Source organism: Anarrhichthys ocellatus, unplaced genomic scaffold (genome assembly GCF_004355925.1).
Source record: "Anarrhichthys ocellatus isolate YVR2014 unplaced genomic scaffold, GSC_Weel_1.0 scaffold3, whole genome shotgun sequence".
Classification (NCBI taxonomy): Eukaryota; Metazoa; Chordata; class Actinopteri; order Perciformes; family Anarhichadidae; genus Anarrhichthys; species Anarrhichthys ocellatus.
Window position 1 is genome coordinate 5601848 of NW_022280033.1, and position 26907 is coordinate 5628754.

Here is a 26907-nt window from a genome sequence, read left to right on the forward strand (position 1 = left end):
TCTCAGCTCAGCGATAGAAGACGGAAAACAACATGAGCCGCTTTCAATTATACTTCTTTGGTCAAAGTTGTTTAGTCCTCCCTCCTTTAATCTGATGCCCCACTTTTCTCTCTTATCTAAACACTCAAGAACTTTGTGACAGTTTTCCTTTTCAGGAAGTAGCTATCCTTGTAGACTTTTTCAAAAACTCTGAAGCACGTATGTTTTATTTTTTATTTTTTTGACTATCAAACCGCTGCTTTTCTGGGTCTTAGACCAAAAATATTTCTTTGGTCACAAACCGGTCTCGGCCAACGCGCGCCACATGCATCACATAATATCAAAGTAAACTGCGTTTGACTCATTCGTCTCACATTCTCAGACTGTCCTTCCAGTGGTTTGTGGTGTTTGTTGTTTCCCTCCTTCACCTTGCCTCCTTCCTTTAAGTGTGGCTATAGCGTCTTTGGGTGAAGTACGAGTGCAGTCGTAACCTTCTTCTAAAATAGTAGGGTGAGTCACTTGGGTGGTCAGGAGAGGCAGACTCGCAAGGCGAGATGATTTTCCACAACTCATTCCAGATTGCTGACTAGTCACGATTAGTAGGTGATATGTAATCTAGGCACGATTAGTAGGTGATATGTAATCTAGGCACGATTAGTAGGTGATATGTAAGCTAGGCACGATTAGTAGGTGATATGTAAGCTAGGCACGATTAGTAGGTGATGTGTAATCTAGGCACGATTAGTAGGTGATATGTAATCTAGGCACGATTAGTAGGTGATATGTAATCTAGGCACGATTAGTAGGTGATGTGTAATCTAGGCACGATTAGTAGGTGATGTGTAAGCTAGGCACGATTAGTAGGTGATGTGTAAGCTAGGGGTCTTTCAAAAAGTTGGGCAGTCTGCATGTTCAGCGTTTGTTCTGCCCTCTCACCTCAGCGCTGTTTGGCTATCAGCATACTGATGTAATTCGCACTCTTTTTACATGATTTTTTTTTTTAATGCATTGTGATTTTGTGTGTGTGTGTGTGTGAACTCTGTATTACTCACGTTCATTAAACTCTTTCAGAAGACATTAGGATTAACTGCAGTCGAGCTGAGAACAAAGCCATTCCTCAGAGTTGTCATTTTGAAGATACAAGGTTTTCGCCAGATAGCAACAGTCGCTATGACACCGGCAGTATCACTAACCGTTATCATTATCGTGGTGACAGACAGAGTCCTGAATGTCTTGGCAGCGTCCACCTGACGTCCTCTCTCTCTCAGCTGTGTGTGTTTCTCTTGCTTCCATCTGGTTATACTCTTATCTCACATGGGAGTGTGAAGGGGCGGGGGGGGATTATACAGCATGCTACTCCTGGGTCAGGTGCCTGTTTGTTTTTGTGTGTGTGTTTGCACGCGCCAAATGCATGCTCATGTACATAATTTTGCAGCCTGTGTGTGTGTGCCGTGTTTACTTTTAACATCCCTACAATGTTCAACCAAACCCACAGGATTCACGAACACGGCCTCAGACGTGAGTGTTTTTTGTATTTGTGAATCTGTGTGTGTGGGGTAAGGTGGAAAGTAGGGTTGAAAGGTCCTCTACCTCAGTTACTGGCTGTCACTATCTTTGTCATCTTCTAATAATAACTGCACCTTAAGGGTCGAGATTGTTTACCGCAATGTCTAAAATGCCGGCGACTGAATCAAAAGTGTCTTAAATGTTTTCCCACATGTTTGCCTATTTCTAGTTTATGAATCATATATCTGCTGTCAGTTTATGTTGTCTTTGCCTGCAGACGTCCATAAACAGAGAGGACAATGTATGTATGTGTTGGCAGCAAGGAGTCATGTTTTATGACTGAGAATACGATTTGTGATTAAGCGTGCGATGTCTGAGTGTTTGACTGGGTGTGCATATTTCACTTTGATTCTTTTGTCTGTGTGTGCCAACTTGTGCTGCTGTCTCAGTTACCTTACAGCCTCCTCCGGCTCCTATTTATAACCCTGAGTAAACAAAATGGATACATAGGAGGATCACTCGGGACAGGTTCTTTAGTCGAAGATAGTGCTCGCCTGCCTTCAGGGCGTCGGGTCCCTGCATGCACTCAACGTGATGTGGTGGTGCGTGGGCTTCAACTGCAGGCTGCCCGGCAGAGATGATTTCATTCAGAGGAGGAAACTGTCACTGTGGATGAATAGATATACAGTATCCTGTCTGTCTGTAGAGGCCAGCTCTCCGTAGCCTGGTTTCCACTGCCCAGTGTAACAGGGCCAACCGGAGCTTAAGGTTCTCATTATTTACCATATATCAGTCACTTTTCCAGCATCTGTGGCCTGTTGGCACACACTCGCCTTTACGAATGATTTAACAGCTGGGCCACACTCTCAGTTAAACCAAGAAGCTTTTGATCTTGATTATTAGCATTTTGAGTTGCGTTGTTTGGGCGGTGGAAAAGAAGTAATTGGTTTTTTTGGGGAGCATTTCAATGCAGCATTGAGTGGGTTGTGTTTAGAAGATTGTTTGTGGTTTTGTTGTAATTATTTTCCTGCTGTCCACTCATAAAACAAATGATTGGGAAAAGTCCTTAAAGCTCAGTAGAGTAATTGCACTTGAAGCAACACTGAGTGTGAGATTTTCTTTTAGAGCCGTAATATGTAGAACATATGTTGCATTCGATTCTCTTTTGTGATGTCGGTATATTAGTCACCAAAACACATTAATACTATAAAACAGATTTATTCATCAGACCAGCTTCCACTAGCAGGCCATGCCTTCACGTCATTTTAATTAATAAATTGTTCATTTTATGTGTTTGTTTCTACTTACTGGTCTCCATTAGTTTAGTTTATTTGTTTGGCCTCCAGTGATGTGAACATGTCGTCCCTCTGTGTTTTCTCACTTGCAGACAAAGCTCCCTGTACTGCTGCTGGGCCGATCATCAGACCTGAGACCGGGGGAGTTTGTGGTCGCTATCGGCAGCCCGTTTTCCCTCCAGAACACCGTCACTACGGGAATCGTCAGCACCACTCAGCGAGGCGGCAAAGAGCTGGGCCTCCTCAACTCCGACATGGAGTACATCCAGACAGATGCCATCATAAATGTACGCGAATGAAGATGCATGGCTACGCTTTATTTTTCTAACAAACACAAATATTAAGTGATGCATCTTTTTGATTGACAGTACGGCAACTCAGGAGGGCCTCTGCTAAATCTGGTAAGCCATTTTTACATTCCCATGGAATGTTAAAATCCATACAATAATGGTTTTGTCACCAAAGACTAAACTGGGCTTTGCTGTTTTTAGGATGGCGAGGTGATTGGGATCAACACGTTGAAAGTGACTGCCGGCATCTCCTTTGCCATACCCTCAGACAAAATACGAGAGTTCCTGGCAGAGTCCTATGACAGGCTGTCCAGAGGTATGAGCTATCACTGACAAAACCGATTATGTTTTCATTTTGTTACTTCTATTCAATCTCCAAGACAAACTGTAGGAGGAAAATTCTTAGAATTTGCCGCAAGAGTTGAAGAGATGTGCACAGTTAAGGAGCATGTACTGTAATTCTGCATGCCTTTTCTTTGGTTGATATTTTTTATCTCTCTGCTCTCTTGAGATATATTACCTACATTTCTAGCATTATGAATCCTTGCCCAGCATTACCCAACAATATTTTGACATTACAAATAAACTACTAAGAAGAAAAAGCCAGCACATGTCAGGTTGTTCTTTTATTGCATTGCTTTTCATCGTTTACCTCACGTAGAGTTTTGGAACAACACACACATGTATTTAATATGTGACCGCCAGCTTGGCGCCTTGATTTGATTTGTCTGAAAGATGAAATAACATAAAAAAAACAAGATGATGAAACACGTGGAAGAGTACATGTGCACACTGTCCTGCGAGACATGTGCAAGATAATCTGTTATCCACTGCCCAATCTAAAGTAATATGTCTGTCACTCACATACAGAATAAAAATACCCTGGGGGATTTTTATTGTTTTGGAGCTCAAAACAAATGCCCTCATAAAACTAAGAACCCAGACTGTTGCAGGCGAGAGGTTGAATGATTGTATCTGTACTGTGTTGTTGTCCATCTCTAGGGAGAGCGGCTGCGAAGAAGAAGTACATTGGTGTGAGGATGATGACTCTCACTCCATCGTAAGTTGCACACTTTATATATGACCGTCGCCAGTGAAATGGCAGCAGTACAGCCTTCATTATGCTTCGACAATGGGATATTGCAACATATACATTTCTTGTTTTTTGGCTTTATAAAAATGGCGGTTGATTGCTAAACTCTCTGCCCCGTTTTCTACCTCCAGGCTGGCCAAAGAGCTGAAGACTCGACACCGTGACTTCCCTGACGTCACCTCTGGAGCTTACGTCATGGAGGTCATCGCGAAGACACCGGCTGCAACGTAAGGAGGATGTTTTGCCCATATGGCATCCATTAGAGTGGGCTCTGTTTGAATTAACTTGATTGTAACATCTTGGTTTTCAGTGAGGCACAAATGCAACTCGCCTTTGACTGTTTCTCAGCTATGTGATATTGTCGTTACACGTGTGCTCTTAATTCGCAGTCATCACTCTCCGTGCAGCTCCTGCTCCCCTCTCGCATTGCAAATAGACAGTTTTAATTTCCTTCCTTCGCTTTATTTCCCTCCTCTGACTGTCAAGTGTGCATAGACGCACACTCAAAGACACACAAAGCCTCCTACACAACTGTCGTAATGGGACGTAGATTCATGGCTCACTCCTGCGTGCCTGGAGTGCCTGGCCCTCTAAAATATCCCCCTCCTTCCACAATCGCAGCCCACTCCAATCAGCCGCCACCACAACTCCAGCAGAGTGGGGCTCGGAAGACGCTGAGGTCAGCTATTTCCTTCAAACCTCATGCAGGGAGGTTACTGGCTGTGCTGTGGTTTTCCTGCGCCTGTTCACCCAGCCCATTCCAGAGCGGGGTCCCCCTACAGGGCCTCGTCAGTTTACTTGTTGCATAAATCACCCTGCTTTCTGAATAATTGCATTTCTGTGGCTCCTTTTATTCACGCTTTTGATCTCGCTCTATTTTGTGCTGCTCTGTGGCCTTTAAAAAAATCTTAACCCTGCTGTAGAGAACCATCGGTTTGCTGTGTTGGAGGTGTTAGAGCAGCTGAGTGTAATGAGCGGAGCACCGAGCTGCACTGCTATTTATGGATGCTGTGGCAAGTGAAGGTGTGGTGGTCCGTGTTTGCATGTGGCTGTGATTAAGCAGCCGCATTTAGAGTACTCTTTTGATATCAACACTGTTGCTCCCCTGGTCTGCGTGTGGTTTCAGATTTACTGGTTTGTTTGTTTTTTTAGTACAGGTGTACGTTTAGCCAACATGTTTTTATCTGCAAGGCGCTCTCACCTCGCTGTGCTACTATTCCCATCATCATCGTTCTCACCGTTAAAATTCTTACAACAGATGTAACGTTGATTCCGATTGTGCTCACGGGCCTGCAAACCAAACCTGACCAAAGTACAAGTTAGATTTGTTTGAATAAAGATCATACATACAGTAGGATAACTTGATTATAACTTGATTTATTTTGTAACTGACGTGTATCTGTAGGCCATTAAATTAATGTATTTCTACTAAAATCTGAAGAGGAAATTGTAGTAACACAATATGCAAGCAGAGGGATAACGTTGCCATAAAATCAGCATATTTGATCATTGAAGGATCGGACTGATGATATTGTAGGTTTTTGTTATTGTCTACAAATGAAAAGACCAAAACCAATTATGAGTTAGTCTGTCTGTCAATATGCTCAACTGATAGCTCATCGATTTCTACTGAAGATGTAATAACATGAATGAATGTCATACATAATTTCATGTTTCAAATTCCTAAAACATTAAATTTATTAGCAAATGTTCCTCAAAAAGGAGTAAATAGTGCATCTATTTTAGACTATTTTTTGCGATGGAAGTTTTTAATTTTTTTTTTTTTTTTACAACAACAGAAGAGTAAGAGGAATATGATATGTCTGGCTTTAAATACATAAATAATATTTGATGTCAATTCATTGATGGTTTTGGTATTTTCATGGGATTGGCTGACAATAAGAAAATAATGTAAATGTAAGTTCTTACACACTGTATACTTAATAAGACCACATGCAGAACAGCATTGGCCTTTTGTTGTTGTTTTTGTTGTTATTTCTGTGGCGTCTTTGCATTTATTTGATACTACAAAGGGTAGAGCTGACAAAAAATGAGGGTAGAGAGTGATGGGGGTGACATGCAGCTGTTCTTAAACTGATGTTGTGATGACATGGTCAGCATCTTAAACCAAGAAGAAGCCATCATCACTGGCCAGTGTTACCTTTCAGTCCCATATACCTCTTTAGTGGCTAAAACTGTGCAGGAATATCATGTCACTCTACTAAGATAATTAGCGCCAGATTACTAAAATGGATATTATTACGGCTGTTACTCACACATAAAGTGCTTGCCATTTATGAAGCCCTTGCTCAGTCTTGATCTTCTTCTTTCCTCCAGTGCTGGACTCAAAGAGCACGATGTCATCATCTCGGTCAACGGCCAGAGGATCTCATCAGCGACTGACGTCAGTGCCGCCGTCAAGCGGGACGTCACCTTGAGCATAGTTGTGCGCCGTGGAAACGAGGACGCTATCCTCACGGTTGTTCCCATGGAGATCGACCCTTGACCCTCCACAAATCACACCACAGGAGCTGGAGCTAGGTTTGACTTATCACCAGTGGACCTTACATTGGAGAGGGGCTTCTACTGATACCCCCTCGTCCTGTGGCCAAACGCTAGTGGCGCCACACATCCAGGAATATTCTGGCTTTGCCTTGAAAGGAATGACTGTACAGATGCTCAGTCCTGTACTTTGTTCTCTGTGTTTGTTTTCACTTTTAGTATTTAATGCTTTGATCAATGATGGTTATTGGCATCTTGTTTGTATCTGCTCTCTCTTGTTTTGTTTCTTTTTTAACATGGACTTATGCTCAGCCAGGCCTTCCACTGCAGTTTCAAGCAATTTAGAGACTCCCTGGGCAAATCCGATTTGTATGATTGTTGTTTTCTAAAATTATTTTCTAAAGTACTGTAGAATGTTTTTTGTTTGTTGGTTATGTAATGTATACTGAGAAGAAAATAAAGGGTTTATGTCAAAATTGATTTTATTGCCTTCATATGGGCCTTATAGTGGTCTGGTGTTATTGTTGGGCCAGGGGCTCTGCAGTCTGACCTCAGAGACAGGAGTGCGAGCCAAACAGAGATCCGACCCACGATGCAGTGGCTCGCATGAATACACTTAGTGTTTTGGTAGAGATTTTTGTTCACCACATACATTTTGGATGATGGTGATAAGTAGACCTCATGAGAACTATACAGAAGCCAGCACACACGACAAAAAGCTTCACGGTTTACAAGACGGTCTTTCTCTTTCACTAAACGTGAAATCTGCTGTGGAAAAACTGTGCAGAAGCTTTTGTTTTCTCTATTGTAACCCACCATTACTCAAATGAAAGGTCTGCTATGCTGTCTACAGCAAGAAGTAACCAAACTTCAACAGCTTTAAAAGTATGCTTTACAGACAGAGGAACATTTTGTCATTTAGCAGTGTGGCTACCATTTGAATTTAAGACCATACCTCTAATAACCAGTGGATGTTTATCCTTCACACCCTATTTTCCATTCCCATACACCACATGGAAGCTATGTTACAGATGCTTTCCCTTTATGTTATGCAGCCCACAGACGTATCATAATCACACATTATTTTCAGGCTATACTAGACATTATAAAATATGTTGACTTGTTTGAGTTAAATACTATCGCATACTGGGCACCCAATTGATGAATGTATTAATTTGCGGTCAAAGGCCAAAAGTGCAAAATTTCTAACAAACAAATAGAAAAAATCCCTGAGACAGAAGCATGACAGGAAGTGTTGCTGCCATCTCATGGTTCTGTATCAATGTTGCAGTCTCTCCTCTTAATATACCCCTCCGAATATATTTACTATATACAGGCAGATGTTACACATAACACTGAAGTTCTATGTTTTTATTTCACTTGGCAATAGCACAGATGCCTGACTCATTTATTCCAAGACTGCAACACATTCAGAGAGATTACAAAATGGTTTGGACGTAGCTGTAAAGTTTGTTTGTTGAAAGAAGTAATGACTGCCAAACTGCCAGGACTAGCTCAAAACCATTGGTCACCCGGGGCATGGCTGTTTATGGCTGTATTACCTCACCACCTCTGAGCCTTGATGTGGAGTGACAGTCTCTCAGAAGCCAAAAAAAAGAAAATCTGTATGTTTAACACTGACTGAATATGGAGGGTGATTTTATACTCTTTATCCAAATGTTGCATAACGATGATGGAACCTGAAGATTTGATCATTTAGTTAATTGTGATGTAAGACAGGACTCATATGAAAAAGTAAGAAATGTGTTCATGGATTTGTCACTTAACCGTTGAAATCATGCATTATTTACAGTAATATAGAGAACAGCTGTGACCCCATTGCAGTAAGAGTTATTTTATTTACTTTGGGTCAGATGGCTAAATAAAATGAAAAATACCTTTCAAATGCCTCCCTTGAGAAATTAGTAGGCTATCCCTCTGTTTCTGAGCTGGGACCAGCCATTTCAGAGCTGACCCCATGCCGCATCTTTAAAAGACTTTCATGCTTTGAAAGAGATGTTGTGATGTCTCTCTGGGCTGAGTAATGCTTCACAGTTGGGACCAATTTGCCCTGCAGACCCGGGCTGTTTCTAACCCACTATTCATTCATTGGACACCATCTGTGCCCCAGACCAGTGCCAGTGTTGGTGATCTATATGTCTTCTGTTTTTCAGTATGCTGCAGGTGTAGTGAAGTGAACACGCAATGATCCGACTTCCCTGTAAAGAATTGTGTTTTCTATTGATTGTATAAGATATACGTTATTATACTGTATTGTGCCCACATGTAGGGACTTTATTAAAGTAGTACACTTCATTTTTTAATATATTTTTTACTTACTTAAACCCCTAATGATGCAATTAATTTGGCATGAGCATGAAATAACTAAAGTAACTTAACAACATCTGTTTTTCCCCCTTGGCAGACCAATTTGACCCCTAAATACTGCTCATGTCCATTAGTGGTTTAACGGGTTTATTCACTCAAATGACAGGAAAAACGACAACAATAAAACAAATATATTTCTCTAGTGGTACAGCCATGCACCTCTGAAAACTGTAAATTTGAGTGAACTGAACCATTTAAATACAAATTATTTGTTATTTGGGGTTACTTATCTGTTTCAGTTGAGCTTGTTTGCAAGCGACTATATACATACATATACGTATATATATATTTTTACAATATATAGTCAATAATCAATAATCCACATTGTTAATGATGACAATAGTGATGACAATGACTATTTGTCAATATTTCCTCATAGGATAAATTTCCTATATTTTCCAATCCAGGTCTTTTTCAAAGTTGTTCCAGTAAGTAACAACATAGTCCACTCTGAAATACACTAGGTATTTTAAAAGCAAAAGAGCTTGAGAGAAATGCTCGTTTCTGGCACGTCTTTAAGTTTAAATCATCAACTAAAGTGGACCTCCAGCGTCCCCTATCGTTTGTTATGGTTTTAGTTGTTAACCAATCAAAAGCAAGTTTGCTAAAAGAGTCTTGAAGCACAGGACAAACTCCCCTCCGCTGATTGGCTGTCGCCCTTCTTGCAGCGCACTACTTTTCGGGTCTTGCCAGGGATCGAGGAGGGAGGGGATATTTTAATGGCCGTCAGTAGCACTACATAATGCAAAAAGTCCGGATTATCCACTATATTTAGGCTATACTAGATACGAGTGCGTTTTGGTCGCTTTTCTTTGATAACGAGCATTACTCTTGGGACATATTGCGGTTGGAGTTGTGTTTCTAGTGTTGTTTAAACGGACTTTACCCGCTTGATCTGTGAGCGAGTGGAGATCAGGCCTAGCCGGCTGGCTAACAAACAAGCAGACGTTAAGCTAGTCGTCGGAGTTGGAAGGTAACAGTGTGTGCTGCTATTCTTTTGTACTCGCCACGGTTTTTAAACCTCAATCTCTGCATTAAAATGTATGCTTTTAATTACTTAATCATATTCAAAACACAACATTTCCCACCTTTGATGCAGTCAAGTGTGAAGTGTAAACAGGGGACTAACGTTAGCATAGTTTAGCAGTGGTGAAGCTAACGGCTAACTTTATAGTAACTTTACAAGCAGGAGCGGGCCGAGCTAGGGGTAACATACGTAGTTAAATTAACTGTCCTGTCAGTGTGACGCTAGTTCATATAATTGACTCAAAGTTTTACTAAAGTTCATCCGAGTCGCTCGAGCTCCTCGTATTGCAGACGAGCGGTAATGTTATTTGCAAGCTATGTTGCTCGAGCTAGCGGGCTAACTCAGCCATGCGAACTTCGTGTGCTGTCAACCGACAGTTCATACATAACTTTCGAGCTTACGCCAAGTTAATGAATCCAACCATGCCAGTGTGATGGTGGATGATTGCATGTTTTAAAACGTGGTCCAACGCCGCGTGTCGAGCGTGATATTTAACATTTACTTAACCAGTCAGACACACATTGGTCGAGCTGTGCGCTGCCTGACGTTTGCACCGTTTACTTGACGCTTTTGAGTGATATTTAAAATGTTGAATCATCTCTGCCTTCTGTTTACAGGGAATATGTAACATAAAGCAACCAACATGACATCCAGATTCGGTAAAACATACAACCGCAAGGGAGGGGAGGCTAACTCTAAATTTGACGAAGTCTTCTCCAATAAAAAGCCCACGCTGACCACCAAATGGGGGGAGACCACCTACAAGGCTCAGTTGGGGGCCAAAAGGCCTACTTTAAAACCGGAAGTTTCTGAGCTTTCCAAAAGGCCCAGGCTTGATGACAGCGACAGTGACGAAGACCCATTTGGGTTCGACAGTGATGATGAGTCCAAGACCCCTCACAGCGTGTCCCAGGCGGGAATCAATGAAGGGGCATCGACTAAGACCACTGCAGTGCAGAGCGGTGGGACAGCCACTGTTGTTACTTCTGCACAGGGCTCTGCAAACTCAACAGCCAAGTTCACAAGTAAGTCATCAATCCATCAACATACCAAACAACACCCTTGATTGTCTTGCCAGTGATTTGTGTACTGACATTTTGTTTTTCATCTCCATTAGTTTATTTAATTGATAGTGTCTGCAAGCAATGTTGTCGCAGTGTCAGCTGTTTCATGTAACCATCTCTCATTCCTTCTCTCCATTCACAGCCAAGCAAATGTCTGAAGAGAGTGCTGTTAAAAATAACCAGCCCAGGTACAAAAGTACATCAGATAACCAAAAACCTGCATGCAAGGCCTCCTTGTCAAACACAGTCCCCTCTGGTGAACAGAACTTGTCAGCGCCCCAGAGGCCAATCTCCTCTGCTCCTAACATAGTCACCTCCCTTAAACTGTCCATTGATGCACCAGGCGGTAGCAGAGACTTCCAGACCTCTTCCTCTTATGCTGAATTGCTGTCGGAAAATAAGAAAAGTGCAGAGTTGGAGCCTCCCAAAGAGGCAGTGGACAGCCTTCCCCCTTCTCCATTCACCCTAAGGGCCTCAAACTGCAAGAAATACCTGCGACCCAACCAGTCTAAGAAAGCATCCGTTGAACCTGCTGAAAACAGCAACAAGCCCACTGAAACAGGGAGTGCCCACGATAAACCCAACAGTGCCCTTTCTGCTAGCGCAAGTAGTAGCGCTGCCAATGCTAAACCAGCTGCCAATGCTAAACCAGCAGCCAAGCCCACGGGCAGGGGAGGCGGGAGGGTACGGGACTACACGGTTCTGCACCCTTCCTGTCTCTCCGTGTGCAACGTCACCATCCAGGACTCGATTGAGCGGAGCATTGACGAACTAGTCACCCCAGCTACCCCTGCTGACCTCGGAGAAGCAAGCCAGATGAAGAAGAAGTCGGACGCGCCCGCATCCAAATCTACCAGGTAAGTAATTTAAATTTCTGTGCAACTCAACAGCCTGCGTTGTGAAGAACATTACTTTAAGAGTTAAAAAATCCTTTAATCAAAGATGCTAATCTAGCAATCTTAATTGTGGGAATGGGTGATACGGAGTAATATTATCGCCTGCATTTTCTAACACACACACACACACACACACACAACAGTGTGGCTTTGATCATCCTGTCTTCAACTTCCCTGGATCCACCATTTGGACTGAATGTTATAAAATATAATTTGTTCAGGTCTTGAGGAGCAGTATAGGCCTTAATATTGATGTTTGAAAGGAAATGTTATCAAGTATTTCATTATCATACATTCTTGGCAGTGACTGAGTGAAGTTGAAGTGGTATTCAAGTAGTATAAACTCTGCTGCAAGGCTTTTATTCATAAGGCATGTCATGTACATGGAAGTGTTACTCGCTGCCAAAGTTTGTTGTTGCTTTGTGATAGTCTGAAATTAAATGCAGATCTGTGCTGGACCTATTTTCAGATTGGATGAAGCATAGCAGGCTGATCATATTGGTAAACTATAGTGATGAATTTATAGTTTTCACGTTGACTGTTGAGGTCGGCTCTTTGGCGTTACTGCCATTAGTGTATGTGTGGTCTGTTATAGTTCTATACTGCATCATGTTTCAGTGGTTTCTAAACAGTCACATTGTGTTGCCTTCACTGAGAATAGTTGTCTGACTTGTTTTGTATTCATTGAGTTGTGCAAAAGTTTGGACTCTACTCCTGTTTTGTTATTATTTATTTAGCTTCAATGGGTGCTTTTTGTTTTGCTTGTCCTGCTCCACGTTCCCCCTCTTTCTCTCCCATTCTCAGCCAATAAATAACAATGACACAAACAAACAAGAAATGCATCCACTCACTGTATCTTCCCAGGTTCAGACCCACCCAGACAAAGACCAAGAAGACCAAGACTGAGACCAAGCTAGCGTTTTTTGGCTTTGAGGACAAGGAGGACCAGGGGGGCGAGGAGGGTCCAGAAGGGGGCATGGCGGGCATGAGTAACTACAAGATCAAGTACTTTGGCTTCGACGACCTGAGCGAGAGTGACAGCGATGAGGAGAGCTCCCAGGCCAAAGAGAAGAAGGCCAAGAAGACGGCTGCAGCCTTAGCTGCTCTGAGCTCCGGTGTGGACAGCCCTCACACCAGTGACTCTCAGGACAGCCAGGCCAGCAGCAATACAGGTGAGCGGATCCTTTAATGTATAGACACATGGTTATCTAGTTGCTCTTCATTAACGTATGTGCAGTTTGGGTGATATTGTGATCACGGTATTTGTAGCATTGTAAACCATACCAGTCCATTCACACACCGATGCTTGTCTCTCACCATCAACAATCTGGTTTATCCGACAGATACATTTGACTTCGCTGATGACTCCAGTCTTGGCGGTGCTGAGGGGCAGAAAGGACGCTCAGGAAAGTCAGGTGACAAATCCAAGGACACTAGTAGTGGATTCAAAAAGATCTTCAGCGGACCCAAAAAGGTTTGTGAGCATGCTAGAAACATTTGTCTTTCTCTGCCTTACTAAAAAGTAATTTTGTCATCTAACCTGCCTCCTGGCCAGAGTTGATCTCAGCTCTGGCACTGCTTGGCTTTAAACAGGCCTTCCTTTAATGTTATTCATATTTAAATGACATTTACATAACATAATGGATAGCGTGTCTAAAAATAGACAGAGATAGTGGGAGAGAGGAGAGCGCCAGAGGAAAATTGAGCAAGGGGGCTAGAATGAAGCTAAACGTCAACTAAAACGAGTTTTGTAGTCATTCAATGTTATGGATTTTTATTTTTATTCAGCTATAATGTGTGCTAGAACTACAGTCTCATATGAATGGGTTAAATGTGTGTTCAGTAGCGTTCACCCTCCGTGGTCTTCCAGTATGCTGAGGTTTGAATATTACTTCTTGGTCGGGCTCATATTTGTCTGAACTCAGCTTTGATTTGTGTGTACTGGCCGTATATGCTCTGCTTATCTAGATCATGTTTTGCAGTGGCTTCGGGTTATTTGTGGTCTGTCTTCCTAATTCTGTGTGTTTTACTGTTTCCACATCATCGACAGAACCCAGCACACTGTCTCTGCGATATATAATTGAGTCGCACTCGTGTCATTTTCAGGAAATGTTTTGTGCGCTTTGGGACTATTGTGCTCTACATTGAGGCTGCTGTTGTCTCGGTCTATTATCATGATTGCATGATGCAATATTTGTGTGTGCAGTTGTGCTAAATCACAACAATGACTTGAGCTCTGTCCTGGAATGTTTGATGTTAGTTGTGATGACGGTTATCCATCAGTAAATGAATAAATCAGGTGTTGCGTTTTGTCTCTGTTCAGATAACTAACCAGTTCTTAAACCCTTTCTTGGTTCCAGTCCCCTGCTAAAGCTGTGTACAACGCTCGCCACTGGAACCAACCAGAGCCTGAAGAGAAACCGGTGCCTCCACTTTCACGAGCTCAAACCGCTCCGGTAAGATTCCGCTCCCCGAGTGGTTTTTGATGTTGAGTTTTGCTTTATTGCGTTTTATTTCAGCACAATTAAGGTGCGTTTAAAGGTCTAATGTATGCATTCATCTTGTGCACAAAGCAGGCAAACAATATTACAGGGTGTGAGCGAATGCTCACAACTAGTATTATTTGTATCCAGAAGTTCCCATTCCCTGCTGTCCACACAGGATATAGTTTATTGGTCTCTTAGTGGTCAACAGTTTTGTTTAATTGCTCAAATTAGTCTCTTTCTTTTCACACGGTTGAACCTGGGTTTATTTGTATATTCTATGTTGAATCCCCCCCCCATGGAAATAAATGTTTGTTCAGAGACAGGCCATTAGGAGATAGGATTTAAAAGCAGTTTTTAACTCATCTGACATATGTTAACAACACCTCTTAAAGACTTGTGTGTGTTTACCCGACTATTCGGCTGTGGTAAATCACGGGGATATGTCGTTAAACAGATTTTGTTACTTTGGTTTGAGCCCCATTTCTCCGCCTCTTTATCTTCCTCAGGCCGTTTTGTCGAGCAGCAGCAAGGACAGCAACTCTCATAAAGATGACGGCTTGTTCAAAGCCCCTCCACCGCCGCCCAAAGTCATCAAGTCAGAGACCCTCCCCACGCGACTCAACCAGGACATCGTCACCGCGCTCAAATGCAGGAAGGAGCACAAGGAGGTGAGTCTGGAGCACACTGAAGTTTTTAGACGTCTACTGAGGAACGCAACTTAATGCTTATTTGTGTTTCAGTATTTGTTTGCATGCTCCTATGATTTGAATCTTATTTTCATACTCGGCGAAGCTTCCGTTACCCATTAATGCAGGTTATACATATACATATACAGTGTTTGTTTGATGCCCTTTTTGGATTGGAGGTAGTGCTGAGGACTGTAGCTGTTAATTTAAAATCTCCTCCAGCTTGTCTCGTTTACAGATGGGCCTTCTGGGCCCCAGATCAGGCTGTTAGCCACAGACCCCCTGAGGTAAAATGGCTCCAGCTAAGCTGTCACTGCACACTGGTGTTATCTTAAACCCGGGTCCTCTCTCCTGCGTCGTGCTGTTCACACATACACACACACACAGCATGACTGTTGACTCTGGTAAACATACAGAGTCAACTGCTGATCTGGCCCCAACTCCACATGCTGATCTTTTATTGATGATGGTTGCATTAGCACAGTCAGCTATTTCTGGTAATTGAACCGATAAAGAGGATTTTTAACAATGAGAGCAATCCTCTCATAGCGGTGGTGTGTCTGTCCCTGTTTGAGTGGATTGTGATTCTGGGCAGATGTGCGGTTTCCCAATTAGCTGTAATTAACCCCATTCCCCTTTCACCAGCTGTACACGGTGGTGCAGCATGTGAAACACTTCAACGACGTCGTGGAGTTCGGAGAGAATCAGGAGTTCACAGATGATTTTGAGTACCTGGAGACGGGGCTGAAGAGCAGCCAGCCACTCAACACGAGATGCCTTAGGTAAGTGGAATGAAACACTTGGTGCCGCCCTTCTTTTTTACCAAATACCTCGCTAAGTTGATTAAATGGTACAAGCACCTGTCACCTAACATTTGTTCATGTATCAGACCGGCCTATTTATAAAAGCAATTACACGAACAGCTGCTTCAGTTGATCAAAGCTTGACATTTTATACTTCATTAAATAAAACAAAAAAATGATAGTTATTCTAAGAGAGCAACAGGAGGTAGTCGTACAAAGTATATATCTTTAAATGTCTTGTTTACATGCAACATACCAACAGGCTTTGCACTTGTGATCGTTTTTTTTTTTTTTTAAATGGCAGCATGTGTGTCCCTATATTTTGCAATCGTCTCTGCTCTTTTTTCTTTTTCTGTGCATCTCACTGTTATTTTCACCCTCTTTTGGGGTAATGTGCTGAGATAAAGCTCATGTTTTTCTTTAGTCTGGTAAAGCACACAGCCGCCCTGTTGTGAGAATGAAATCCATTCAGGAGAGACAACCTTGACTTCAGTGAATGCTGCATGGAGTCCTGCCTCCTTTAGTGCTGCACTATTTATTTTTTGACACAAGCAGCGAGAAGAGGGTGAAAAGTACAAAACAAAAGTTTTGGAACTGGGCTATGCCACATTCTGACTCATTCATTTCAGTAATCCTCTGCTCCTCTTCCTCAGTATAATCAGCCTGGCCACACGGTGCGCCATGCCTGGTTTCAGGATGCACCTGCGGGCCAGAGGGAAAGTGGCGCAGGTCTTCAAAATGATCAGTGATTCTCCTCAACACCCGGTCAGTAGAAGTCTCCTCTGTCACCTCTTTCTTCAAGTTCACTTTGTCATCGTCTGTCCTGTGGACTTTGTTGCTTATTTTAACGTTCATAAGTAGCAATAGCAGTGTGTTCATGAGAAGCTTTATAAAAGTGTTAGTTTGTTTTAAGCATCTTGTTCAACACCTCCGCAATACTTGCTAATGAAGTGGATGTTTAGTATCTACATGCCTGCAGTTATTTGAAAGTCATGATTCATTTTTTAATTATTACATTCATGTCAAAGCACCGAGAGCTTTAGTACAGTTTCAGTTATCCTGAAAGTGTAACATTTTCTCTGTGTGCATTATTTCTAGTGCTAATTCTTCTTGGCTGCACATGCACAACTATGTGGAACCCTCCGAGCTAAAGTTCCTCTAACTTGGAGAACGCTGCAGTGACAGTGGGGAGCTGTTCCAGCTCCTCCAGGGCGCTCAAACCGTGCAGAGGAGAGACATTGAACACAATGTCTCCCCTCTGCACGGCACTTTGTAAACGTCTTTCTCCCTCGTTCCATCAGAACCTTGCTCTGTGCACGGCTGCGCTGATGTACATCCTGAGTCGGGATCGTCTCAACATGGATCTGGACAGGGCCTGTCTGGAGCTTATGATCAAGCTGCTGGAGATGGACCAGGACTGCTCAGCCGACCAGGAGCAGCTCACCGCTAAGGAGGTGGAAAAGGTCAAGGAGAAGATCCGGAAGCTGTGTGAGACGGTGCACAACAAGCACCTCGACCTGGAAAACATCACGGTGGGTTAAATACTGAAATAAAAAAAAAACGCTTCACCTTTTGGATGTACTTAGTTCAGCTTTATCAACCTTCTCTGGGTTCAATGATTCTTTCTTTAACAAGCAGAACTTCATACATACTTGAATGGCTTCATTGGAAATGGTTTAGTAAAAACCTAATCTGTCAAATTGAGCATAAAATGTCTAATTTGTTTTTAATGCACCGCGCTCTTTTCTACTCTCTTGTTCCTTAGGAAACACTAAGCACCCGTTTGTGTGGATTGTGTTATATTTAAAGGAATATTTATACCGAAGGTTGTTGTGAATAAATCACAGGTAGTCCCACGAAGATTAGTCTGTTGAACTGCACTGATGTTTTTAGATCCAATAAAAGCGTCTTTTGGTGCCCTTCTTACTGTTCACATTAGCTCCTTCATATTCATTATCTGTAAGCTCAAATTGATAGGGGAGCTAGATCATATTTTATGTGGAGATGCCAATTAAAGAGTCAAATTATAAGGCAGGCATCCATGACAATATTATCAGATAATTATGAAAAATGTGTTCATGCGTGTCAGATTTCTGGTTTGATAAGATGGGCGATAGGTGTCATATTGCAGATTTCACATGTTGTATCTGTTGTAGACGGGCCACCTAGCCATGGAGACATTGCTCTCTCTCACCTCCAAGAGAGCAGGAGATTGGTTCAAAGAAGAGCTGCGACTCCTGGGCGGCTTGGACCATATTGTAGACAAAGGTAGGATGAGTACAACGCAGAGTGGCACTTTGCACGTCTCTATACTAGATGTTCATAGATTTGCTTTCACAGATCAAGTGTCACAGCTGTTGACTTTGATGTATCTGTGTTTTGTGTTTCCACAGTTAAAGAGTATGTGGAGAACCTGAGCCAAGAGGACGACAAGGAGAACCTGGTGGCATCTTTGTGGGGGGCTGAGAGGTGTCTGAGAGTACTTGAGAGTGTAAGTACTGCGAGTCGGATTTCCTCTTTCACCAAAAGACGCACAGGAGTGAAACTCGAGAGTAATTGAGTACTGTGAAGTGGATGGTTACTTTTATTGTTACCTTTTCATGAAAGGCTGTGTTTAAAAATATGTTTCTTATCAACTATCTGTCTGATCAAAGCGAAAGTGTCTCCTGCCATTTTTCTGTTTGTTGATTCATTTTGGAGCCGTTCAGTGTTCTTTCCCCTCTATTGACTTTATTTCTCTTTCATCCTCTGCCAACAGGTGACAGTGCAGAACCCAGAGAACCAGGGTTACTTGATTGCCTACAAAGAGTCACAACTCATCGTGTCCTCTGCCAGGTGAGCACAGCTTGGAGCTATTATTGACTGGACATGAACACATACTGAGGCACTGTCTGGTATATCAACAGTTCATTCAGTTTACCGCTCTACTTTTTGTAACACTACTGTACCCATCATCTTAAACGGAGTCCTCGGGGGCGTTGGAGGTCTTTCTACTTAAGTGTCTGTCAATGCAATAATACATAGTAACATAACGACCAGATAAAGCTTGGATTTATTTTTCTGTATTGTTAAACACAGAATAGCATTCAGTGTTTTGTCATATAAAGGGAATCTGTGTTTTTTTTTTTTTTATCCTCTTAATCTCTTCCTCCTCAGTCCTTCATCCTTTCGCTTGGTTTCCTCAAAATGTACGTAATCTCTGCCGTATCTCTTTGTTCCTCTCATCAGTGTGTGTTTTCCTTGCGTTCACCAGAGCTTTGCGGTACTGCGAGGATATGATTCAGCGCTACAGCAGGGCGTTGAACAACAGCTCTCTGTCATTGTCGGGGGCGGCGCTGCCCCACTGCAGCTTCAGCAACGTGGGCAAGGCTGTGGAGGACTGCATGAGGGCCATCATAGGAGTGCTGCTCAACCTTACCCACGACAATGGTATTCTCATCCACCACGTTATACGCTTTGCTTTTCTGTTGCTTTTCTCTGGCATTTTCTGGATGTTAGGAACTGGACATGACTCAGTATGATGTCTTATTGTATGTCTGAAGTGTTGCATGAACAGTTTTGGGCTATATTCTTGTTAATGTGCTCAAACTTGATACTTGGACCGTATCACTCAGGCTTCAGGTACTTGGCACGGTATTGACTAGTATGAGCAGAGTTTCTTAGTGTTGCTTTTATCTGCAGAGTGGGGTAGCACGAAGACAGGTGAGCAGGAACAGCTGACCGCAACTGCTCTAAATTGCGTCCTCCGAGTTCCCCGCTACATCCCCCAGGAGCAGCGCTTTGACGTGCGAGTGCTGGTAAGATTGTCTTGAGCAAAACAAAACGCCACATAATTGTGAAAAAGACATTTCTTCCAACCCGTGTTGGCTCTGTGTAAGTCTGTCCCCGTATGAACGTGTGTCTCATTTGTGCGTTTTGTTGTGTTCACCAGGGTCTGGGTCTACTGATCAATCTTGTGGAGTACAGCTCCAGAAACCGCCACTGTCTGGTGGACATGGAGTACATAGTCGATGACACCTGTCTGGAAGACAGCCTGATGCAGCCTGCTGACCCAACACAGTCCGACACGGCGGCAGTACCGCCGAGCATAGCTGAGACTCAGGGAGAAGCGGCTGTCAGGCCCAAGCCCTCCGGTGCTCTGGCTGCTCTGGTGCAGGTAGGATTGTGCCAGGACTCATTAATACATATTTTAGCATTTATCCGTGTGGGGTTTTTAGTAAGGATGTGAGCAGAAACCGTTAGTGATGAGCAGTCATGAGGGAAAGTAGTAAAGGCTTAAGTTTCATACATTTGGCAGAACACTAAATAATGAGCAAGTGTAGATCGATGCGCACCAATTTGTGGATTTCAATTTCAAGATAGAAATTTTATTTTATTAATATTCTGCTTTATAATTGATTCCTTTACCAAACTCCTTGCCTAACTGACTTATTAGCGCAAAGTTTTGTGAAAGTCTGAGAGGAACCTTTGAGAGTAAAGTAATGATTAACTTTAACTGTCACCGGAGTTTTTGGTACACCAAGTGGCTTTCCGACCTCGCCATGAAGAAATACCGTGGCTATCATGATTAACTGCTATCCCTTTATTCCCTTTTTAAATTATTAAAAATCTGCTGTTACTTGGCTCCAATTAAAAGCAGTTTGTGTTTGGAGTTCACATCTGTTTATTCCTCTCCAAACTGTAGCTCTTCCTGGAGAGGGAGCGCGCTGCCATCCTGGCTGAGGCGAAAACTGACGACCTCATCAGCGAGGCGCCCAAACCGGCACTGGACCAAAGTGGCGAGTGGCAGGAGACGTCGGGAGAGATCCAGTGGGTCGCAGCCGAACCCAACGACAGCCAAACCGAGAAGAAAGAGGAGGAGAAGAAAGAGGAGGATGATGAAGAGTTGGATCTAAATAAAGGTAGACGTTTGTGTCCGTGTGCATGTGAGACGAGCCGTTTTTAGCATAATCCAGATACATGCGTTTAATGTTGCAGTGCTGATTACTGTGCTGATTATGACGTCATTACGTTCATTTTTTTCCCTTTTTAACTAATTTAGATTGGAGCAATTGGCTTTCTTTCTCTTCCACAAAACTGCATTACAAAGGCTTCAAACTGTAAACACTTACTAGAGCTGAAGCGGTTAATCTATTGATGTTGGACTGAAGTTCCACTTTCTCAGCTGGCATTCTTCCACCATTGTCTGATACTAAGACATCGAAAAAAACATTAGACACAGCACTGGCAGCCATGTTATTTCTCTGCTATTGAGCGGCTCTATAGAAAATTGATAAGACACAAGTGGCGTCACTTCAATTGCAACACCTAAATGTGCTTCTGAACAGCATATCAGTGTTTGTATGGTTGATTCTCAAATGGAGGAATGCAAACCTGTTCAGATTGTTGCTGTTCTGTTCGATATGGTCATTAATCAGCAGTAAAACACGTATTCATTCAAACTTTATTTGAACTCTGGAAATGTAGAAAAGCAACAAACGGTAGGCACCAAGAAAAAACAAAGATGAAACTTGATAATATATAAAGCAGTTATAGTTTAAGGCCGATTAATCAACTAAAATGGAAACTAAACTAACTCAAATCGGATTAAATAACAAATTGTAATCGCCCTCAGGATTAAAGTGATGTAAGCTCTGAATTGTTCTGCGTGTTATTCTGTGCTGTGGGTGCGCAATAAGAAAAATTAGATTTTCCAAAATCAGAAGAAAAAAAATCCCGCCACCTGCAGTTTAATTCAATCAAGTGTTCGACAAGAACCCAAATTCAAAGAAAACAAACAGTAAGGGCCTTTATAAATCTATAAAACCCAGTGTCGAGAGAGAGCGAGAGCAACAACCGTAACAATGATGAGTATTATTATTATTTCAGGGCATCAGTGTCTCAGCTGAAGCATGCATGTTTAAAATGTCACCATAACCCAGTACTTGGGTGTCCTCCTACAATGCAGAGGAAAGTATATGTATGTATCATTGTTCTTTCTCCCGTGTGTTTGCTGCAGCTCTGCAGCATGCAGGCAAGCATATGGAGGACAGCATCGTTGCCTCTTACACCGCTCTGCTGCTGGGCTGCCTGTGCCAGGGAAGCCAGGTGAGAATATCAGATACGCATGCACAACATTTAAGGTTATCTTCCGACTCAAAAGATATTCGTGCCGTTGCTCACCGACCTTTCTGCCCCCCTCAGAAAAATGTGACTACTGTGAGAGAGAATCTACCGAAAGGGGATTTCTCCATCATGACAGAAATGCTGAAGAAGTTCCTGAGTTTCATGAACCTCACTGTGAGTATGGCTGTCGAGACGAGCCTTCTTTCATCAGCATTGCATGATGACGCATGACACAAGACTTAAACATTAGAATTAAATGACAGTGTGACATCAGAGCTTTGTTTTGTAAACACCTAAACATGCTGATGCCATCCTAGCTCCAGAGAAAATGTATTGAAGTCACAAAAGGCCCTTAAATTGTGCTCATCGAGGGAGAAGCACATGTTTGGTATTTCCTTTTAGTTTCACATAGAACTGCAGTATTTGCTCTCTTTTTCTCTGCACCTCCAATTTGGCGACTTTCTGAGAAAAAAACTATAATGTAGATGAAAACTAAAGCTTTTATTTCATTAACGCAGAGATTGAGGAATGCATAATGTCTGAAATAATGTAAAAAACAATCTCCAAAAAGCCTCTGTGATTGTCGCCCATTTAAATGTATCTCAATAGCTTCTTCGGCGGTCTGAAATACAACCTCCAGTTGGCACTTTTAAAAGGCTTTGTGGCAGTAATGTGCCATTACCATACAAAATGTGACCAATACATTGTTATCATTTAAATATGATTCTTGTGTATCCGAGCAGCACAGCTCAAGTAGTGATATGAAGGATGATTTCGGAATAAGCCGAGCATTAATATTAAACCTAACAGTTGCACGGTCCCAGATGTGCGTTTTGTAGCGGCTTTGAAAGTGACTCGTCTTGTCAGAGCTGAAGACCGGAGCCATCTGTTTCATAAATATCGCCTTTTCAAGTGAACAGAAGCTCAAAAGAAATCCTCACTGTCGGCGCCTCGAGACCTCACAAGTACAGTAGTACACGTCGGCGCTCTCTCACGCTTGTTTGTTTTTTTTGTTTGTCTCCTTCTGTCTCCGCACACAGTGTGCGATGGGCACCACGGGGCAGAAGTCCATCACGCGGGCCATCGACTACCTGGAGCACCTTTAACAGACGGCCGGAAGGGGAGCTCACACTCATGCACATTAATGGGATGCCAGGCTATCCCGGAGGGAGGGGAGGGGAGGGGAGGGGGGGGGTCGCCGGAGACTCGGCCGCATTCCTTTGACTTCACCAGTTCACCCGACACAGTGAAAAGTTTCACTCCGTCTCTGGAGCACAGACTGAACCAAAGCCCTGCTAGCTGACAGACATGCAGTTCCCACTCCATTAACGTCCCATTCAGCGTCGGCTCGAGATTCGTCAGAGGCTAGGAACGTCTTAACGTGAAGGTGGACTCTTCTTCAGACCTCTTCTTGGGACAGTTCCACAGTAACGGGCCCACTGAAGTGGAGTCTCCTGTCCTGCTGCCTGCTCTCGGTTCCTGCTCGCCTTAGCTGCAGTGTGAACCTCCTGAATCAAAATTTAATGGATCGTTACATTTTATTCGACACTCACCCGCATCAACGCCACGGGTGAAATCATTGATTAGCATGAAAAACAATCACTTTCATGGCTGTTGGAATGACGTCTCTGTGTCTAAACTCGTGTGGAATGATTTTGAACGCATACATCCATTTAACTAAATGTTTGCGGTTGGCTTGAATGTTTTAAGGGAATTCTTTTCGATTTTTTATCTTCTCATTGTTTCCGTTAATTTTGTAAAGTGCGAGTTAGCAAGTCGCCTGAGCGTTATGTTTTTAGATTTTTCTTTTTTCCTTTTGAGGCATTTTTGTTCTCCCTCACCCAGATTATGAATCAGTTTAACAGGAATCAGGACCGCGCGTCATGCTGGATTTGATAGGATGTCCGTTAGTGACCGATGAGGACACCTGGAGATTATTGTGAACTTCAGATTTCCTTCCACCAATTATCAACTTCCTCACATTTTACTTTAGCTTTATTTAAATTCCAATCAATTCAAGAGTATGTAAGTACAGTATGCATTGAAACTCGCAGATATAACAAATGTGATCGAAAAAATTGATTGTTGTGCTTCCTTTTGAATTTATAATGAAGTTAATTTTTTTTTTTAGAAATGTATTTAATTTAATGTCTTCTGCTTTTGTAAATGCAAAGTCTTTACCTAGTGAGACGCCATGTTTTGTTAAGATATATCCCAGGTGTCACAGCTCAGTGTAACAGACTTGGCTGAATTATGGTTTGAAAGCGCAAAATTTCATCAAAACTTTCCGCATTTAATAGAAAATTTTTCTTGTCATGTTAACCGATGTGGAGTATTTCCTCACGGCTTCTAGTTTCTGTACGTCCAGCCACCTTTTGTGTTACTCTCATTGCATCATGGTGTCTGCGTTGGAAAACGTTCATAAGCTCCCATTTATTTATTCTTTTGGTGTCATTTTACCTGTAATGATGCACATGAACCTTCAATACGCCTCTGTAATGTGCTGCTCACGTGTACGACCACTGATTTCTGTACACGCAGATTTAGTTCTGGTGTGTAGGGCTGGGTGAGCACGGTCGCAACCGTGTTTACTGTTAATTACTTTGCAAAGTTCTGGTCTGAATGAAATTTTAGACTGTAAATACTCCTGTACATAGCGGTTAATGGACATTTAAAAACAAAAAAAAAATGCTTAGACTACTTTTTTCCCTGAAGCTGATATTTTTTATTTTATATGATATTTCTGAGTTATTTGGAAAAACAAAAATCGACAGGAAGAGGATAAAAAAAAAAAATATGTTTGTACCCGTTTCAAGGACATTGTCTTTGGTCACATGTAAATAGTTGTATCTCCAAAAAGAAAAGAAAAAAAAAAAAAGTTGCTACTTTCAGTACACCCCCCTCTGTTTTCTTCCTTGAGTTGTTTAAACAGGAATGGTTCTTTTTGCCGTTTGGTTGAATGTTTTGAAGCATTTAGTGCTGCAGGACAGAAGTGATTTTTAGTTTCCTTTTGGCATTCATGCATGTGGCAGCCGCCGAATGCTTGAGAGAGAGAGAGAGAGAGAGAGAGAGAGAGAGAGAGAGAGAGAGAGAGAGAGAGAGACCGAAGCGTGGTCGGTATACTTAACAGCACTCAGTGGTGACAGTTCGTGGACACGGCCCCTCAGCTTGACTGACTGCTGCATAATGGAAACAAAAGATTCATGTTGCAGTCGCTACACGAGAGTCAAACTTACAAATAGCTCGGGGGAGCCTGGGGAATGCAGGGAAATACTATCTGGCAACACGGATTCCAACGCTGGCGACAGCTGTGTCAACTGATACAACAAGCGGGGACAAATGCAGCCTCTGAAATGTCAGGAATTGTCGGGTAACACGCTTGGTAAACAGTGCGCAAATAACATGCAATTATATCTCGTTTCACCACATGCAAATATATGATTAGACGGAGGTGGCATTCCAAAGAGCTTTTATGTAGATAGGAACCTCTGCCTTTCATTCACCTCTATACATTATACATGGTGGCTCGTCAGTTGTAGGAAGTCAAAGGCGGAGAGTGTGTTCCCTCTGATGATCAGTGGCGAGGTGGTGGATGAGGGGTACACAGGAGGAGGAGAGCAGCGCTTCCTGTAGGTTTACAAGATTGATGAGATGTCCTCCACTGAGAAAGAAAGCGAGGGCGGGAAGAACGAGGGACAAAAGGATGCAGAACACGGGATTAATGGTTTTCCACCTGCCAATCAAAAGCCTCTCTGTGAAGCTGCACAGCCTGAGGGGGAGAACAACATGAATGTTGCAGGTTCCCCACGATTCATCCTTTCATCCCCCCTTCCGTCTCTGGATGCATTTTTACCAAGCTCGACTTATTTCTCTTTCAGCCCTGCCTCTCTCCTGTGAACGTGCTGTTCCACAACCTGTTGTTTTCTTGGCCACTGTCGAGTGCGAGATTTGCTTCTGCCAAAGTGATCTTTTTAACTCCACGCGACTCCTTTTTGGTGTTCTACCTCATGCTTGCGTTGTTGTGAATGAGACGGTGGAATGGATGATCAGTCTACATGTTTAAGTACTGCGGTGGTAGTCTTTTCATCTTTCCTGCGGTTTCGTCTGAAGGCGAAACGATGCGAGGCCTCAATGCCACTAGGTGGTGTGAGTGCTCTGACCGCAGTGCCTGAACAGCTGAAGTGAAATGAACACACATCTACATATATTTGCCGTGCTAGCAAACACACGCATCTTCTCATCAGTGGTGTTGCCTACTGATTCCCCCTCAAGCTGTAAGAGCTCTGCTGTCTTTGGTGAGATAAGCAGACACACACACACACACACACACACGAGCAACAGAATCGTGAAACATTTATGAAGAGGCTAGTTGCTTTGCTGGTCAACAACAATCTTCTTCAGCAAATTAAAACCAAGCTGTCTCACGTCGGGAACATGTCGCCGCCTGTGTACCGACACATGAGACGGACTGGAGACGTGGAGAAGCCTTCAAATTTTGAATCTGCAGAGCTGTGAGTGCTTTTGATGATAGTTATATGGGTTAAGATTTAAAAAAAAAAAAAAAAAAAATTCAATCTGGCTTTTAACTTTCAGAGAAGTTTTTTTTCATTTCACCACATATTTAACACATTTAATTCTTCAAGGATCCTCTTTTAGATGATCAACTGGAGCATTTAGGCATAGAGGAATCAGGCTTTTAAAACGGCACTGGAAGAAGTACTAAGAGCTGTAACGCATGTAAAAGAAACAATGTAAAAACGTCCTTTACGAGTAAAAGCTATATATAC

General features: G+C 42.7%; 2 protein-coding genes across 2 annotated transcripts in view; both read left to right on the forward strand.

Annotated features, from left to right (window-relative positions):
• LOC116377795 (serine protease HTRA1A-like) overlaps positions 1 to 7153 on the forward strand; it is an 18451-nt gene extending 11298 nt beyond the window's left edge. Inside the window, exons 4-9 of the mRNA XM_031839531.1 lie at positions 2873 to 3067; positions 3149 to 3181; positions 3272 to 3386; positions 4073 to 4130; positions 4295 to 4390; positions 6501 to 7153. Of these exons, the coding sequence (XP_031695391.1) occupies positions 2873 to 3067; positions 3149 to 3181; positions 3272 to 3386; positions 4073 to 4130; positions 4295 to 4390; positions 6501 to 6669 (666 nt within the window). The 3' untranslated portion in view covers positions 6670 to 7153. The remainder of the gene's footprint in view (positions 1 to 2872; positions 3068 to 3148; positions 3182 to 3271; positions 3387 to 4072; positions 4131 to 4294; positions 4391 to 6500) is intronic.
• Positions 7154 to 9715: 2562 nt separating this feature from the next.
• On the forward strand, positions 9716 to 25106 carry wapla (WAPL cohesin release factor a). The gene is made up of 20 exons (XM_031838748.1): positions 9716 to 10026; positions 10698 to 11105; positions 11287 to 12001; positions 12905 to 13212; positions 13384 to 13514; positions 14401 to 14496; positions 15033 to 15194; positions 15858 to 15994; positions 16669 to 16780; positions 17317 to 17547; positions 18172 to 18283; positions 18409 to 18506; positions 18774 to 18850; positions 19269 to 19444; positions 19697 to 19812; positions 19947 to 20171; positions 20700 to 20916; positions 22014 to 22102; positions 22199 to 22294; positions 23161 to 25106. The coding sequence occupies exons 2-20, from the start codon at positions 10724 to 10726 to the stop codon at positions 23224 to 23226; spliced, it is 3546 nt and encodes a 1181-aa protein (XP_031694608.1). The 5' UTR covers positions 9716 to 10026; positions 10698 to 10723; the 3' UTR covers positions 23227 to 25106.
• Positions 25107 to 26907: the final 1801 nt, after the last annotated feature.